This window comes from Dermacentor andersoni, chromosome 2 (genome assembly GCF_023375885.2).
Source record: "Dermacentor andersoni chromosome 2, qqDerAnde1_hic_scaffold, whole genome shotgun sequence".
Taxonomy (NCBI): domain Eukaryota; kingdom Metazoa; phylum Arthropoda; class Arachnida; order Ixodida; family Ixodidae; genus Dermacentor; species Dermacentor andersoni.
The window spans coordinates 11,146,488-11,163,814 of NC_092815.1; the positions used below are offsets into that span (position 1 = coordinate 11,146,488).

Consider the following 17,327-nt stretch of genomic DNA (forward strand, 5'->3'; position numbering starts at 1 on the left):
GTGCCTAACCTAAAGGTGACACTGTTAGTGATGCTTATTCTGATATGGTGTGAGTGTTTTACACTAACTTGAAGTACCCTAAAAGTAAGACTATGGTATATTATTATTTCTGGTTGACTAATGTTCTGCACAGAAGGTACTATTTTTTTGTTTTGCAAGAAAGAGCGTTTACAGTTTTTGTATTTGGCGTTATTGTTTGCTCAAATAGGTTTTCTTTTGCATATTTTATTGATGAATAAATGCTTGTGGATTGAGCATAGGTAATCTTATGATGTTATGGTGAAAGGCTATATTTTTTGTTGTTCAGTGCCACAAAGCTCGTTTAGTACCTGTCACCCTCACTGCTGTATATGCCAGCCACACTTAATGTCTAACTTCCTGCTCTTGCCTTCAACAGAGATGCTACTACAGAGACCATGCTTGGTTCAAGGAAAGTATATGCCCCACTTAAATAAGGGAAGCCTACACAGCCTGAGATAGAAGTGCGCTGTTGGTTCTGTTTCACACAGAAGTCCTCACTCTGGCTCTCTCCTTGTACCCTCCAGGGTGATGTGCTGAGCAATGCTCGAGCAGCCGTGGAAGCCCAGGTCGACCCTTTTGACTTGGATGTCCTGCTACCACACCTGGCACGTCAGGCAAACTTGGCAGCCCAGCAGACCTCGGTGAGTGCCAGCCATTGCTACAGAGGGACGCTAAAGAGGAATAATTGCTGTGTTAGTAAATATTAAATTAAGTATAGCTGTATTTGTAAATTATGCTTTTGCCGTGGCAGAACAGCCATTCCTACTACGAGAAAATGCTTGGAAAGCCAGAAAAGATGCAAAAACAATATACGTACAAACGGCAACACTGCCCTGAGGTAGTTTCTGCACCAACTTGCCATGATGTCGCAGATTTTGACAGCATCTACTAAAGTCGACTTAAATGTTTATCATTAAGGAAGGACTATATTGCTTTCTAAAAGAAGGACTCAACCTAGCAAGTTTCAAGAATTTTTGCTGCATCGGGACAGCTACAAAAAGAAAAAAAAACTTTGGTGTGTCACACAGCACACCTGCACCAAGAGTTCAACATGACACTCCTTTAATAGAAGTTTGGCCTTCATTTTCATTGCTCCCAGTCAATATTTTTCTATCAAATGAATTAGAAACAGAGCTTTGGAAGAACACCAGTCTAGACTGATGTGGTGTTGCTCTTTAATGATGCTTTAATGGTGTAATTAGTGCCAGAAAGCAACATAATGCAGCCGACGACTCAGCTTCTTCAACCACAGCTCCAGAACTCTGCCATGTTCATTCTTTGCATGAGGCCAGTGTGCTCCTTGAGTAAAGATGCTGCGCAGGTGCCTTTTGCACTTTGTTAAACGGGCTGGCTGTGAAAAGTCAACATTTTTTTGATGGCACACGTGCAGCTTCTGCTAGGCCTCTGTCTTAGTGATGGGGTCGGCCGCTGCCTCGTGTTGGGATCGGCCCCATCGAGTAACAGGGCACCTCCCACCTCGCCTGTGGTGGTGCCCGTGCTCGCCGCTGGAACTCCACGCTTCCCCCTGTTGCCCACACTGTCAAGGTTTCTTGACGAGAGTCCGCTAGCCCATCAGGCCACTGCTGGCAGTGGCCCTGGTAGCAGCAGCAGCTTGACGACACCAACTCCACCACCTAAGGTAGGTTCACTTAACCATTCATTTTTTACTGCGCGAGGTTGGAGAGCTCCACAATGGTTTTGTGGAGCCAAGAAAGAGTATGCTTCCTCGGTGTCATCAGAAGGTGTCGAGTGCTTTGAAGTTCTCTGCGAAAAGCCAATTCCCTTTTCCATTCTTCTCTCATTGAAACCCATCGGGTCTCCTTGGCCACCGTGCAACATAGGATACACTCGTATTCTTCATGATTCTCAGCAGCCTGATATCTTTGTTGGGTGGCAGTGTTTCACTCCAGGGCCTCCAAGCACAGCTTGACATCCTGCTGCTCCTTGCAGGCACGTGGCGAATCATGCATTTTGACGAGACAGGCCTCACAAGCGTCGGCTGTCTTCTTGGTGTGCCTGGTGCATGCCTTGGCGAGATGAGCTTCACATGTGCTGGCACTCTCACTGGCCCATTGATTGCATGCAGCCTTGGCACTTGCATTGCACTTGCATTTCCTCTCTTCAGTGTCGACTATTGTCTTGCCACACGCCGACATGTTGCCGTTACAAACCCCTCACATACTGCGAGACTCGCACGGATGGTGGCTCTCCGCTTTTCCTGTCTCTTTGAGCCAGCTCTCCTCCATCCTGAACTCGGACATTTGGCATCGGCATGTCAGAGGGCAACGACGACACAGCCACTGAGATACCACCTCATTTCTTTTTATATCCTTACGTGCTGACTACTGCTACATTCTCTCAGCGTGTAGAGGTATCATTTGATAGCATTTACCTGTTCAGTTAACCAACCGCTTTTTTTTTTTTTCTGGTAGTGGTTACAAGATAATCTCATATATACCGATCCCATGTGAAGCCAGCTAAGAAGACCTCGTCTTCAAAAACATATGTGCAAAAAAACTTGCCTATGTTAAAGAAGTTTGGCAATTTTCATTTACTTTTTCGGTAAGGAACATTTAAAATTTAAGAGGTTAAAGACCAGCTGCAACAAAATTTCACTTTGGCTAAGCTTTAGCATATGTCACTGAAGCATTCTCGGCAAATCCACAGGGCTGTTAGTTGTATAGTTTTCTTGTTAATAGCCTTTTAACAGCTCCTGAGTAGACTACTTATGTACCTAGTGGTTGTCACTTTGACGTAGGCAAGTACCAGCATGCTGCCTCCGAGATATTTCAGTGCCCTGCGGGCAATCACAGGTGCCGCCTTATCTCTGAGGTCATGCGGAGGAGCCACACATTCTAGGTTATGCGTCGCTTCCAGCGAGTGGTGAAGGCAGCATTATTTCAGTTTAGGCATTGAAAACAGCTATTTTTGTGAGTGCACCTAGTTGGGCGAGCTGGTTTAGTATGACAATGATGTAAATGTGTTTAAAAGACATGGATGATAGGTAAAGACATGCTAGCAATATGCATTATGTGCATCTTGTCTTTGCCTATCGTCCACGTCTTTTAAGCACATTTACATTGTCATATTTTTGTGAGTTTTTCATGATGCTTCAGCTCATATTTTAATGCCAAATTCTGCACGGAAGCTCCTCTATATGCACGCTAGTGTAATAAACTAGGCATGCGAGGCATTCATGTGTTAAAAGGGTTTGAGACCAAGCCACTTGGTGATCATGTTACTACAACTTACAGCTCACATGGGGATAAAGACAAACGATGGAACCTTTCCAAGGTAGAGTAGTGGTTTTGGCATTGTGGTACAAAGCCCAAAGACAAGGGATCAAATCCTGTCCGCGGCAGCCTCATGTTGTTGGGCACGAAATGCAAAAATGCTCGTGCTCGTGTATGGATTGGGTGCATGTTAAACAAGCCCAGGTGGTCAAAATTAATCTGGAGTTCCCCACTGCAGCGTGCCTCACAATCGTACAGTGGTTTTGGCACGTAGGACCCCAGAATTTAATTTGTTATGAAATGGCAAAGGCAAGTGCCAATGTTTATTGGGCCTGTTGGTATGCCATAATAAATATGTTTTGAATATCGCAAGTGCGCAACAAGAATACAGAAGACAGAGTGCTAGCGCTGTCTTTTCTTGTATTCTTCTCATGCCCTTCCACTATTCAAGGCTTTTGTGCTGACCTCCAACTGTTTCTTTATTTCTGGAAAGTAACATCTATGTAGTATATGCATACACGTGACTTCATAATCACATGAAAAAGAGAGAAATAAATCCTGATAACAAGTACATGTCTACGTGCCGACTGTGAAACATCATAAGTGGGTCCGCACCACTTTCCACGCATTTTTAATATGACAAGTCCTTTTGCAAAAGAGCAATAGGAGGCTTGCTAACAGTGCTATCTTTAGCAATTTCCACTGCTTCGATAATAGTTCTAGTTTGATCATTCATGCACCTTCTGATTACTCTGGTATAGTCAAACCTCGATGTAATGAACTTCATTATAATAAAATTCGCGATATAATGAAGTATTTACCCTCTATAACTTCTTGTCCACAGATAGAACACCATATGTTTAGAACCTCAGTATAACGAAGCGTTTATAGACAATTTCAGTATAACAAAATTTCACTGCCACTGTGAAGGAATATTGGGACAATAAATGGAAACATCTGTGGACGCATGTGGTCAAATGGTTGAATTACAAGCGGCTGCTTGCGACCAAGAGGGATTGTCGAAGTGGAGCAGTGTCATGTTCCGTATGTTTTGTCATGTTCCAAACAAAAGCTTTTTGTTTGTGTTCTCGGAGACACCCAACAACCCTTTAAGAGGAAGCTTTAGCTCGGGTGCGCCTATCTAAATACATGTAGTAGTAGTAGTGGTAGTAGTAGTCGCAGTAGTAAGTGCTTTATTTTCCATAAACAGCATACATTTTAATATGGACAGGTCTTAAGGAAAAAAGCTGCGTCAGCAGCAGGAGGAACAACACTGAATGAGGAATGGCAACAATAAAGCAGAATTAAAAGAATGAAATAACGCAAAAGAAACAAACACAAAAAATTATAAGCGTAATGCAAGTTACTTAGCTTACATAATATTAAGAAATCAGCATTATGGGGAGAGAAAAAAGAAACACGACACTCATGTGTACTAATAACAGATGATGCAGCAAAACTAATATTGTGATCGACAAGTACAGAGTATTAAGCATAAAAACTGCGCTAGCAGCAATAATAATTATACGAACTAGTGAACGAAGACTGTAAGACATTGATATTATCTGCGATCAGTGTGTTGAGCAGGACAGGCAGCATATAACCAATCATTTGCTTTCCTGAATTAGTTCGCAGGTATGTTACATACCAGTATTCTGGAGATCTTGTTTGATAATGGCGCATGTTCTGTTTAAGGTTAGCTGTGGAACGGATATAACAATTATTTGATTTACACTCCCTAACGTATGCACTGACTAACCTGTAATTGTATAAGCTATGCACTTTGTGTATTTTCAGTTCTTGAAACAGAGGTTCACTTGGGGAGTACCATGGTACATCACGCATCACACGGAGAATTTTTTCCTGAATGATGAATAATCTACCCATAATTGTGGCAGATGTGGTACTCCAGACAAGGCAGCAATAATTGAGATTACTGATGAAAAGGGAGTTATGTATGAGCATTTTTACATTGCGCGGAAGGTACCAAAGGGAGGAAACAAGTCCAACTACTGGTGAAAGTTTAGTGACAAGTGATAATATGTGACACATTGTGATCAAAAATGATCCCTAGGCTGTTTACTGTAAAAGGAGAATTCGTTTTCCTCGGCAACCACTGCACCAAGTTTGACAAGGTTTATTGCATTTAAAAGAAAAACTTGGAATCTAGTGACTGTTGGTTTCGAATTCTTGATTTAGGTCGTCAATTTTTTATTATAAAGTGGCAAAAATAGAAAATTTTCAGAAAACGAAACTATCAAGTTTACCACTCTGTAACTTTGCAATAAAAAATTATATCCGAATTACGTGATTTGCAACTAATGGTAAATCTTAAAGCGGACAAAATTGATATGTTGCACATGAATCTAAAAAAATGTAGTAACATGGAAATACAGCTTTTGCAGAACCCTCGTACAAAATGTAACAAATTCACGTAAGATATAAAATGACATCAAATTTGTCCGCTTTCGATGATCTAGTGGATGACGTTTACAGAACCGCGATGTCTGTTCTTGATGCAGAGCTATTTGTAAACTTCGTACTTCTATGTTTTTTGAAACTTCCATATCTTTGAAAATCTTTTTAACAAAATTCAAGCCCTAAATCAAAATTCCGCTTCCAACAGTCACTAGAATTTAACTTTCTCTCTCAGATGCAACAAATTTTATTAAAATCACTCTAGGTGTTATCTCAGGAAAACGTTTTTGCATTTTACATCTATTTGAATAGACCACGTGGGAGTTGGACCCAAGCTAAAGCTTCCTCTTAACCCCCAAATAATTGCGAAAAAACATGCCAAATTTCCGAAAATTTTTTATGTCATAATTTTTGCTGTGTCAATTTCATTACTGTAAACATTGTGTAAATATATTACTTGATTAATTTATAGTTAGAATTAACACAACAGTTAAAAAGAAAAGAAAGTGAAGCTGCGCTTGAGGGCAAATTTCCCTCAATGCCGACCATAACTCGTATTTGGCAGTGGGAGAAACAGAACATTGGGCTGAGCGACTGTGACTCATCATTGGCGATACTGGTACAACTGCCCATGGCGAGTACAGCCCTGGATCGGGGCTTAATGGATTCAGGGACCTGCTTATTTGCCCAGCTACTCCCAACAGGTTGATCAAGATCTGTAGGTTGACGTGCCTAAGTAAAAAAAGAAGAGAGAAAGACAAATTGCAATATAAAGCACAGAAGTAGGTCGATAGATGGTTGCAAAGGAGTGGTATATGATAGTATTCCCCTTTCATGTGGCAAAAAATACAATGGGCAAATGAGCAGGTGCCTTAACATGCATCTTCAACAACACAAAGAAAAAGTGCGGAAAAGAAGAGACAGCTATTTAGTGCTACGTTGTTTGGATTGTGGATGAGTTACCCGCTTTGAATATACCAGAGTAGGTGGAAGGCGCGTCAATGATCAAACTGGTTTAATTGGCCAAGGGTGACGCTGTTAGCAAGTCTTCCATTGCTCTTTTGTAAAAACAGATATCATATTTCGGGTGTGTGGAAAGCAGTGCACCCAATTCGGGTGTTTCACAGTCTGCATGTAGATAAGGATTTGTTACCCTTTTTCTCGTGACTATGAAATCATGTGTGTGCATGCATATAAGCGCTTGTCATTGTTGTTTCTTGTCTTTGTCCCGGTGTGCACTCTAACTTGTAGTAACATACATCTCTTAATTCAAAGTTTATCACAGTGATAAAAAAGTGGGAGGGAAGTATGTCCCACAGATCAAGCTTGTTAAACTTGAATGCAGATTCCTTGGGCTCCTGAAAGCGAAATAAGGAAACCCATACATTTGTTATGAAAGTTATCCCACATATTTTATAGTATTATGGCATGATTCGCCTTCCTGTCCTTTGCTTGTCTCTCATTTTTGCATTTTCATGAGCCATGATTATTCTCTATTATAGTGCTACTAAAGTTTTCCTTTCTTCCTCAGAGTTCCTCAGGGCCTGATCTTGCTGCAGCTGCAGCATCTCTGACAGCCAGCCAGTCAACACCGACTTTCAGTGCCTTACCCTCATTCTATGAGAAAATGGCCACTAGCATGCGATCTTCCTGGTTTGGACCCATGTGATGCAGTCCAGCCTTGTTCTGTATAATATAGATCTATATATTTGTAAAAAATAAACAGACTGCAGCAGGCTGATATGCATCTGCTTCTTGTCTTGACTGTTGTTCCTCCCACTTTTTGCACGCACAACCGTTAAGAGGAGATTGCTGATCCCTCATCCATCTGATTAGGCTCAAGGTAATCAGCATCTGTCTCTTAAGTACAGTTCAATTATACATGTAGCTGAGACTTAATGAGAGCCCGACAAATGTAGTAGCGACTAGGTGCAGTAGCAAGTATGTGAATCTGGCACATTTTGGGAAACTGAAGGGCACAAAGAAATTGTGCCACCTCAGTTTGCTCTTGGCAATGAACAAGGGGTGGTTTGTAGCAATCCTCTTGTGTATGTTTGCTTCCAATATAATTATATGGGCCAAGAGAAAGACTTATGTTCTCATGCAAAGTAAAATTCTCATGGAACAGCTCCCGCTGCATGTATTTGATGTACTGGGTCACTTTGTTCGATGTCTGTGGAGTGAGCCAGTTGACCAAGACTACAGGTGTTCGGAACATCACATGTGAAATATTGATGCTTGTGTGGCAGCTGTTATGTACGCACAGGCTCAGATGCCACGTATTATCTGGTGAGTAGGCATGTGTTCTAGAATATTGTCATTGAAGTGAAGTGAACTGGGAAAACTGGGGACAGAATTATGCAGAGTGTTACAGGTGTAACTCGGTGCATCCAACACAGCAGAGAATAGAAAGGGCTGGCTTTACTCTGTGAAGCAGAAGTAAAATTACCTCAACATGTTCGTGTTACAGGAAAAAATAGAAACGGTAGCCAGAGAACGCACGATGAACAGGGCAGTCAACGCTTTCACAGTTGTCAAGAGTGTGGCATGCGTTTTTGTTCATTTTTACATTGTGCCTTACTTTATCACTTCATTGATAACATTTTTCATGAGTCATTAATGCATTATTTAGTACAATATTCCTGTAGTCTGTATTATCCTTACTGATGGCCCCACCTGAAGCAGCAAGGAATATATGCTTGCTTGGATTTTTTTTTTTCTTCTCCACCATACGCTGATTGGTTACAGTGCAGCTTTCGTGGGCAGATGTGTAATCTGGCATAAATTTCATATCTTGATGTGAAAATAGTGAGGGCGTAGCAAAGCTAATGATTGGGCAAGTTGGTTGACGTGCATCGTGATGAATGGAGTGCAGTGAAACGTGCCGGATGATAGGAGATACACTGTACATGTGCAATGCAATTGTCTGATTTGCTTGCGACTAAAAAAGTTAGTTTCGCCTGAAAGGGGAAGCATCGATTGCTATAGCAAATTATTAGACAGCTATAGGAAGTACGGATAGTAGCTTACCAACTAAATTAGCAAGCATGGTGTAGGGCACACAGGCAAGCATGAACACGTCTCTCTCAATAACCACGGACACTCGCTGTCGAAACACTGGCGTGAGAAAGCGTGGCGGCAGCAGCCAGCAAATTAACCTTCGTGCTACCTCTCGCTTCAACGCAACCAAGTGGCGAGAACACAGCGCACACGAAGCCATAAACCTTCAGTGCACCTGGACTATCCCCATCACAGATCGCTTTCAAGTTAGGGCCCGTGCGGCCGCCGCCGAAGTAGAATGCCATTTCTCTCCTCTTTCCAGTGCCTTGCACACGATTGAAGATGGCGCGCTTCCTATCCGCTTCCTCACTTGCACGCGTGAGATTGAGGCACCATACTCGCTCACCTTTGCATGCTTACACTTGCACACACAGCATACAGCGTGCGGCCACAATGTTGTCGCACTTAGACCATGCGGAGCATCATGGCGATGCCGACGGCAGAAACACACCTGGAGTCTCCAAATAAGCGCTCTTGCAATAAAATTAGACGTTGATCGTGTAGTGAGGTAGCAGGGAAATGTATGAACAGCGCTGTGTGTGGCTTCCTCGCAGGCACTGAAGGTGAGGACTAGCGTGGCGCCTGAATGACATGTGTAACCAAGACAGTCTCGGAGGCCATGGTGTAAAGTTGGATCACGTGCCAGAGCATCTGCTTAAGTGCTATCACATGCTTCGTTTTTTGTCGTACTGCTGTGGAATTTTGGTTCTTTGTAGGGTAGTGTTACGCATTAATGTTTTGATTTGAAGATGTTATACGCTGTATGAGAACATACGGTGTTTCTTTTTGCCCATGTGGGTAAGATATTGCTCTACATACTATTGGGGTTCTTGAAGTGCATTCCACAAGGCCTGCCCTCCAGGTATTTATATGCTCCAACCAGTCAAGTGCCATCTGGATGCAATGGGGACGCGCCACTTCTGTATATCTGTCAATCATTTGTACCAATTGGCTTCTGCAGTGAGGTTTTTTTTTTTGTTGTTGTTCTCTCCTCTTATTCACTACAAGGCTTCGCACGGAGGGTTCCTGCCAAGGGGAGCAGAGTGACCTGGCGCGCAGTGCGTGGAGGCGGTTGTTGGTAGATGCCGTTTTAGATGCCGTAGACCTATTAATAATGATACATGCTAACTGCCAATTGTTTTTATTGTAATATATCCATTAGGAAGGTTATACGGAAGCTCATGTTCGTGACTGGGCAGAGCACACGCAGAGCGCGCCTTTCTGGAACGTACTGCAAAGAATGTCTGCCGTACTATCGCAGAAACAGAAAGCACGGTAGCTTTAACCCTTTCGCTGTCGGACGTTTCTGGCCGTGACGCACCCCCAGTGTCGGCTTGGTTTCAGGGAACGAGTATAACAGGGAATGAACATAGCAATTTATTTTTGATTATGATTGGTATACAAATAACATAGTCAATGCAATATGCACATTTCAGTGTTCTGCAGCTGTTGTTAGTAAACATCATCATCATCATCAGCCTGACTATAAAATCCGTTCAACATCCGAATCTGACGATGCGGAACCCTCTCCCTCTCATGCGACTTTGTCCGAGTCCGAATCCAAGCTCGGCTCGTATTCTCTCCGAATCTGACGATAGTGCAGCGGTGGCGTAGAGGTAGAACACCCGCCTCGCGTGCAAGAGGTCCGTGGTTCGAATCCCGGTGCCGCGCAATTTTCCACCGGACAAAAAAAAAAAAAATCCGCGTGTTGATAAAATTGCATAAACAGGCCTGGAGTGTGGCCTGATGCCGGTGACCAGAACCGGTAACACACTCCCTCACCAGAGCAGGATTGGCCACCCTGGTGCAGTACTTGGCCACAACCTCCTATATGAACACAACAATCAAACCCCGGCCCTCAGTCCCCAGCAGCTGCGAAGCAACTGACCACGGCGGCGGTCAGACCTGCGACGCTGCAGAGGGTGCTAAGAATCCCTGGCTCCGGACAGGCCGCCATTGGAATATGAACCTGGCAACGTTTAACGCAAGAACATTATCTAGTGAGGCGAGTCTAGCAGTGCTATTGGAAGAATTAGAGGGCAGTAAATGGGATATAATAGGGCTCAGTGAAGTTAGGAGGCCAAAAGAAGCATATACAGTGTTAAGGAGCGGGCACGTCCTGTGCTACCGGGGCTTAGCGGAGAGACGAGAACTAGGAGTCGGATTCCTGATTAATAAGAATATAGCTGGTAACATACAGGAATTCTATAGCATTAACGAGAGGGTGGCATGTCTTGTTGTGAAACTTAATAAGAGGTACAAAATGAAGGTTGTACAGGTCTACGCCCCTACATCCAGTCATGATGACCAGGAAGTTGAAAGCTTCTACGAAGACGTGGAATCGGCAATGGGTAGAGTGAAAACAAAATACACTATACTGATGGGCGATTTCAATGCCAAGGTAGGCAAGAAGCATGCTGGAGACAAGGCAGTGGGGGAATATGGCATAGGCACTAGGAATAGCAGGGGAGAGGTATTAGTAGAGTTTGCAGAACAGAATAATATGAGGATAATGAATACCTTCTTCCGCAAGCGGAATAACCGAAAGTGGACATGGAGGAGCCCGAACGGCGAGACTAGAAATGAAATAGATTTCATACTCTGCGCTAACCCTGGCATCATACAAGATGTGGACGTGCTCGGCAAGGTGTGCTGCAGTGACCACAGGATGGTAAGAACTCGAATTAGCCTAGACCTGAGGAGGGAACGGAGGAAACTGGTACATAAGAAGCCGATCAATGAGTTAGCGCTAAGAGGGAAAATAGAGGAATTCCAGATCAAGCTACAGAACAGGTATTCGGCTTTAAGTCACGAAGAGGATCTTAGTGTTGAAGCAATGAACGACAATCTTGTGGGCATCATTAAGGAGTGTGCAATAGAAGTCGGTGGTAACTCCGTTAGACAGGATACCAATAAGCTATCGCAGGAGACGAAAGATCTGATCAAGAAACGCCAATGTATGAAAGCCTCTAACCCTACAGCTAGAATAGAACTGGCAGAACTTTCGAAGTTAATCAACAAGCGTAAGACAGCTGACATAAGGAAGTATAACATGGATAGAATTGAACAAGCTCTCAGGAACGGAGGAAGCCTAAAAGCAGTGAAGAAGAAACTAGGAATTGGCAAGAATCAGATGTATGCGCTAAGAGACAAAGCCGGCAATATCATTACTAATATGGATGAGATAGTTCAAGTGGCTGAGGAGCTCTATAGAGATTTATACAGTACGAGTGGCACCCACGATGATAATGGAAGAGAGAATAATCTAGAGGAATTCGATATCCCAGAAGTAACGCCGGAAGAAGTAAAGAAAGCCTTGGGAGCTATACAAAGGGGGAAGGCAGCTGGGGAGGATCAGGTAACAGCAGATTTGCTGAAGGATGGTGGGCAGATTGTTCTAGAAAAACTGGCCAGCCTCTATACGCAATGCCTCAAGACCTCGAGCGTACCGGAATCTTGGAAGAACGCTAACATAATCCTAATCCATAAGAAAGGCGACGCCAAAGACTTGAAAAATTATAGACCGATCAGCTTACTGTCCGTTGCCTACAAAGTATTTACTAAGGTAATTGCAAATAGAATCCGGAACACCTTAGACTTCCGTCAACCAAAGGACCAGGCAGGATTCCGTAAAGGCTACTCAACAATAGATCATATTCACACTATCAATCAGGTGATAGAGAAATGTGCGGAATATAACCAACCATTATATATAGCTTTCATTGATTACGAGAAAGCGTTTGATTCAGTCGAAACCTCAGCAGTCATGGAGGCATTGCGGAATCAGGGTGTAGACGAGCCGTATGTAAAAATACTGAAAGATATCTATAGCGGCTCCACAGCCACTGTACTCCTCCATAAAGAAAGCAACAAAATCCCAATAAAGAAAGGCGTCAGGCAGGGAGATACGATCTCTCCAATGCTATTCACAGCGTGTTTACAGGAGGTATTCAGAGACCTGGATTGGGAAGAATTGGGGATAAGAGTAAATGGAGAATACCTTAGTAACTTGCGCTTCGCTGATGATATTGCCTTGCTTAGTAACTCAGGGGACCAACTGCAATGCATGCTCACTGATCTGGAGAGGCAGAGCAGAAGGGTGGGACTAAAAATGAATCTGCAGAAAACTAAAGTAATGTTTAACAGTCTCGGAAGGGAACAGCAGTTTACGATAGGTAGCGAGGCACTGGAAGTGGTAAGAGAATACATCTACTTAGGACAGGTAGTGACTGCTGATCCAGATCATGAGAGTGAAATAATCAGAAGAATAAGAATGGGCTGGGGTGCGTTTGGCAGGCATTCGCAGATCATGAACAGCAGGTTGCCATTATCCCTCAACAGAAAAGTGTATAACAGCTGTGTCTTACCAGTACTCACGTACGGGGCAGAAACCTGGAGGCTTACGAAAAGGGTTCTACTTAAATTGAGGACGACGCAACGAGCTATGGAAAGAAAAATGATAGGTGTAACGTTAAGGGATAAGAAAAGAGCAGATTGGGTGAGGGAACAAACGCGCGTTAATGACATCTTAGTTGAAATCAAGAAAAAGAAATGGGCATGGGCAGGACATGTAATGAGGAGGGAAGATAACCGATGGTCATTAAGGGTTACGGACTGGATTCCGAGGGAAGGGAAGCGTAGCAGGGGGCGACAGAAAGTTAGGTGGGCAGATGAGATTAGGAAGTTTGGAGGGTCAACATGGCTAGGCGCCTAACTAATCTTTTGAAGAAAGGCGTACAATTCTCGTGGGGTACTGCAGAAGCCGCCGCCTTCTCTCGTCTCGTCACTCTTCTAACCTCACCACCCATTCTCGCCCATTTCGACCCTGATGCCCCTGCAGAATTACGTACAGATTGCCAGCGATCATGGCGTAGGTGCCGTCTTAGCCCAGCGTCAGCGTTACAAGGATCGCGTTATTGCTTATGCGAGCCGCCTCGTAGCACCATCGGAGCGCAACTATTCCATTACGGAATGCGAATGCCTAGCTGTTGTCTGGGCGGTTGCGAAGTTCCGTCCTTACCTTTACGGTCGCCCTTTTTCCGTAGTCACTGACAATCGTGCTCTCTGCTGGCTCTCATCGCTAAAAGATCCTACAGGCCGGCTTGGTGGATGGGCTTTGAGGCTACAGGAATTTTCATATTCCGTGGTGTACAAGTCTGGCAGCCAAGACGCTGACAGTTTGTCGCGTTACCCTGTCGACGACTCTGACTCCTCCAATATTGTCAGTGCTTCTTGCGTATTCTCTGTATACCAGCGGCTTCATTTCGCCGACGAGCAACGCCGTGACGCCTACATCAGAGCACTCATCGACCGTTTTGAACACTCTCCGGCCGATGCTGCTCTACGCCTCTTCGTCCTCCGCGACGGTACTCTGTACCGTCGTAACCTTCATCCGGACGGCTCTGAGTTCCTGCTTGTAGTACCTAAACACCTCCGCTCCACCGCTCTAGAAGAGCTTCACGACGCACCAACGGCAGGACACCTCGGCGTATCTCGAACCTATGACCGTGTACGTCGCCGTTTTTTCTAGCCGGGCCTTGCCCGTTCCGTACGACGTTACGTCGCCGCTTGTGAACTTTGCCAACGACGCAAGAAGCCTTCCCAGCTCCCCGCTGGTTGTTACCTGCAGCCGCTCGACATCCCTACCGAGCCCTTCCATCGTGTCGGCTTGGACCTTCTCGGCCCATTTCCGGAATCTACATCAGGAAACAAGTGGGTTGCAGTCGCGGCGGTTGCAGTCGCCACCCTGGTGCAGTACTTGGCCACAACCTCCTATATGAACACAACAATCAAACCCCGGCCCTCAGTCCCCAGCAGCTGCGAAGCAACTGACCACGGCGGCGGTCAGACCTGCGACGCTGCAGAGGGTGCTAAAAATCCCTGGCTCCGGACAGGCCGCCATTGGAATATGAACCTGGCAACGTTTAACGCTAGAACGTTATCTAGTGAGGCGAGTCTAGGAGTGCTATTGGAGGAATTAGAGGGCAGTAAATGGGATATACTAGGGCTCAGTGAAGTTAGGAGGCCAAAAGAAGCATATACAGTGCCAAAAAGCGGGCACGTCCTGTGCTACCGGGGCTTAGCGGAGAGACTAGAACTAGGAGTCGGATTCCTGATTAATAAGTACATAGCTGGTAACATACACGAATTCTATAGCATTAACGAGAAAGTGGCAGGTCTTGTTGTGAAACTTAATAAGAGGTACAAAATGAAGGTTGTACAGGTCTACGTCCCTACATCCAGTCATGATGACCAGGAAGCTGAAAGCTTCTATGAAGACGTGGAATCGGCGTTGGGTAAAGTCAAAACAAAATACAGAATACTGATGGGCGACTTCAATGCCAAGGTAGGCAAGAAGCAGGCTGGAGACAAGGCAGTGGGGGAATATGGCATAGGCACTAGGAATATAAGGGGAGAGTTATTAGTAGAGCTTGCGGAACAGAATAATATGCGGATAATGAATACCTTCTTCCGCAAGCGAGATAGCCGAAAGTGGACGTGGAGGAGCCCGAACAGCGAGACTAGAAATGAAATAGACTTCATACTCTGCGCTAACCCTGGCATCATACAAGATGTGGACGTGCTCGGCAAGGTGTGCTGCAGTGACCACAGGATGGTAAGAACTCGAATTAGCCTAGACCTGAGGAGGGAACGGAGGAAACTGGTACATAAGAAGCCGATCAATGAGTTAGCGCTAAGAGGGAAAATAGAGGAATTCCAGATCAAGCTACAGAACAGGTATTCGGCTTTAACTCAGGAAGAGGACCTTAGTGTTGAAGCAATGAACGGCAATCTCGTGGGAATCATTAAGGAGTGTGCAATAGAAGTCTGTGGTAACTCCGTTACACATGATACCAGTAAGCTATCGCAGGAGACGAAAGATCTGATCAAGAAACGCCAATGTATGAAAGCCTCTAACCCTACAGCTAGAATAGAACTGGCAGAACTTTAGAAGTTAATCAACAAGCGTAAGACAGCTGACATAAGGAAGTATAATATGGATAGAATTGAACAAGCTCTCAGGAACGGAGGAAGCCTAAAAGCAGTGAAGAAGAAACTAGGAATTGGCAAGAATCAGATGTATGCATTAAGAGACAAAGCCGGCAATATCATTACTAATATGGATGAGATAGTTCAAGTGGCTGAGGAGTTCTATAGAGATTTATACAGTACCAGTGGCACCCACGACGATAATGGAAGAGAGAATAGTCTAGAGGAATTCGAAATCCCACAGGTAACACCGGAAGAAGTAAAGGAAGCCTTGGGAGCTATCCAAAGGGGAAGGCAGCTGGGGAGGATCAGGTAACAGCAGATTTGTTGAATGATGGTGGGCAGATTGTTCTAGAGAAACTGGCCACCCTGTATATGCAATGCCTCATGACTTCGAGCGTACCGGAATCTTGGAAAAACGCTAACATAATCCTAATCCATAAGAAAGCGGACGCCAAAGACTTGAAAAATTATAGACCGATCAGTTTACTGTCCGTTGCCTACAAAGTATTTACTAAGGTAATTGCAAATAGAATCAGGAACACCTTAGACTTCCGTCAACCAAAGGACCAGGCAGGATTCCGTAAAGGCTACTCAACAATAGACCATATTCACACTATCAATCAGGTGATAGAAAAATGTGCGGAATATAACCAACCTTTATATATAGCTTTCACTGATTACGAGAAAGCGTTTGATTCAGCCGAAACCTCAGCAGCCATGGAGGCATTGCGTAATCAGGGTGTAGACGAGCCGTATGTAAAAATACTGAAAGATACCTATAGCGGCTCCACAGCCACCGTAGTCCTCCATAAAGAAAGCAACAAAATCCCAATAAAGAAAGGCGTCAGGCAGGGAGATACAATCTCTCCGATGCTATTCACAGCGTGTTTACAGGAGGTATTCAGAGACCTGGATTGGGAAGAATTGGGGATAAGAGTTAATGGAGAATACCTTAGTAACTTGCGATTCGCTGATGATATTGCCTTGCTTAGTAACTCAGGGGACCAACTGCAATGCATGCTCACTGACCTGGAAAATCAAAGCCGAAGGGTGGGTCTAAAAATTAATCTGCAGAAAACTAAAGTAATGTTTAACAGTCTCTGAAGGGAACAGCTGTTTACAATAGGTAGTGAGGCACTGGAAGTGGTAAGGGAATACATCTACTTAGGACAGGTAGTGACGGCGGATCCGGATCATGAGACGGAAATAATCAGGAGAATAAGAATGGGCTGGGGTGTGTTTGGCAGGCATTCTCAGATCATGAACAGCAGGTTGCCATTATCCCTCAAGAGAAAAGTGTATAATAGCTGTGTCTTACCAGTACTCACCTATGGGGCAGAAACCTGGAGGCTTACGAAAAGGGTTCTACTTAAATTGAGGACGACGCAACGAGCTATGGAAAGAAGAATGATGGGTGTAACATTAAGGGATAAGAAAAGAGCAGATTGGGTGAGGGAACAAACGCGAGTTAATGATATCTTAGTTGAAATCAAGAAAAAGAAATGGGCATGGGCAGGACACGTAATGAGGAGGGAAGATAACCGATGGTCACTAAGAGTTACGGAATGGATTCCAGGGGAAGGAAAGCGTAGCAGAGGGCGG

The 17,327-nt window shown here is 44.4% G+C and overlaps 1 protein-coding gene across 1 annotated transcript in view; it reads left to right on the forward strand.

Moving 5' to 3' along the window:
- Window positions 1-7,419, forward strand: part of Cog1 (conserved oligomeric Golgi complex subunit 1) — a 73,937-nt gene extending 66,518 nt beyond the window's left edge. The window contains exons 23-25 of the mRNA XM_050190156.3: window positions 546-662; window positions 1,412-1,660; window positions 7,204-7,419. Of these exons, the coding sequence (XP_050046113.1) occupies window positions 546-662; window positions 1,412-1,660; window positions 7,204-7,341 (504 nt within the window). The 3' untranslated portion in view covers window positions 7,342-7,419. The remainder of the gene's footprint in view (window positions 1-545; window positions 663-1,411; window positions 1,661-7,203) is intronic.
- The last annotated feature ends 9,908 nt before the right edge of the window (window positions 7,420-17,327 follow it).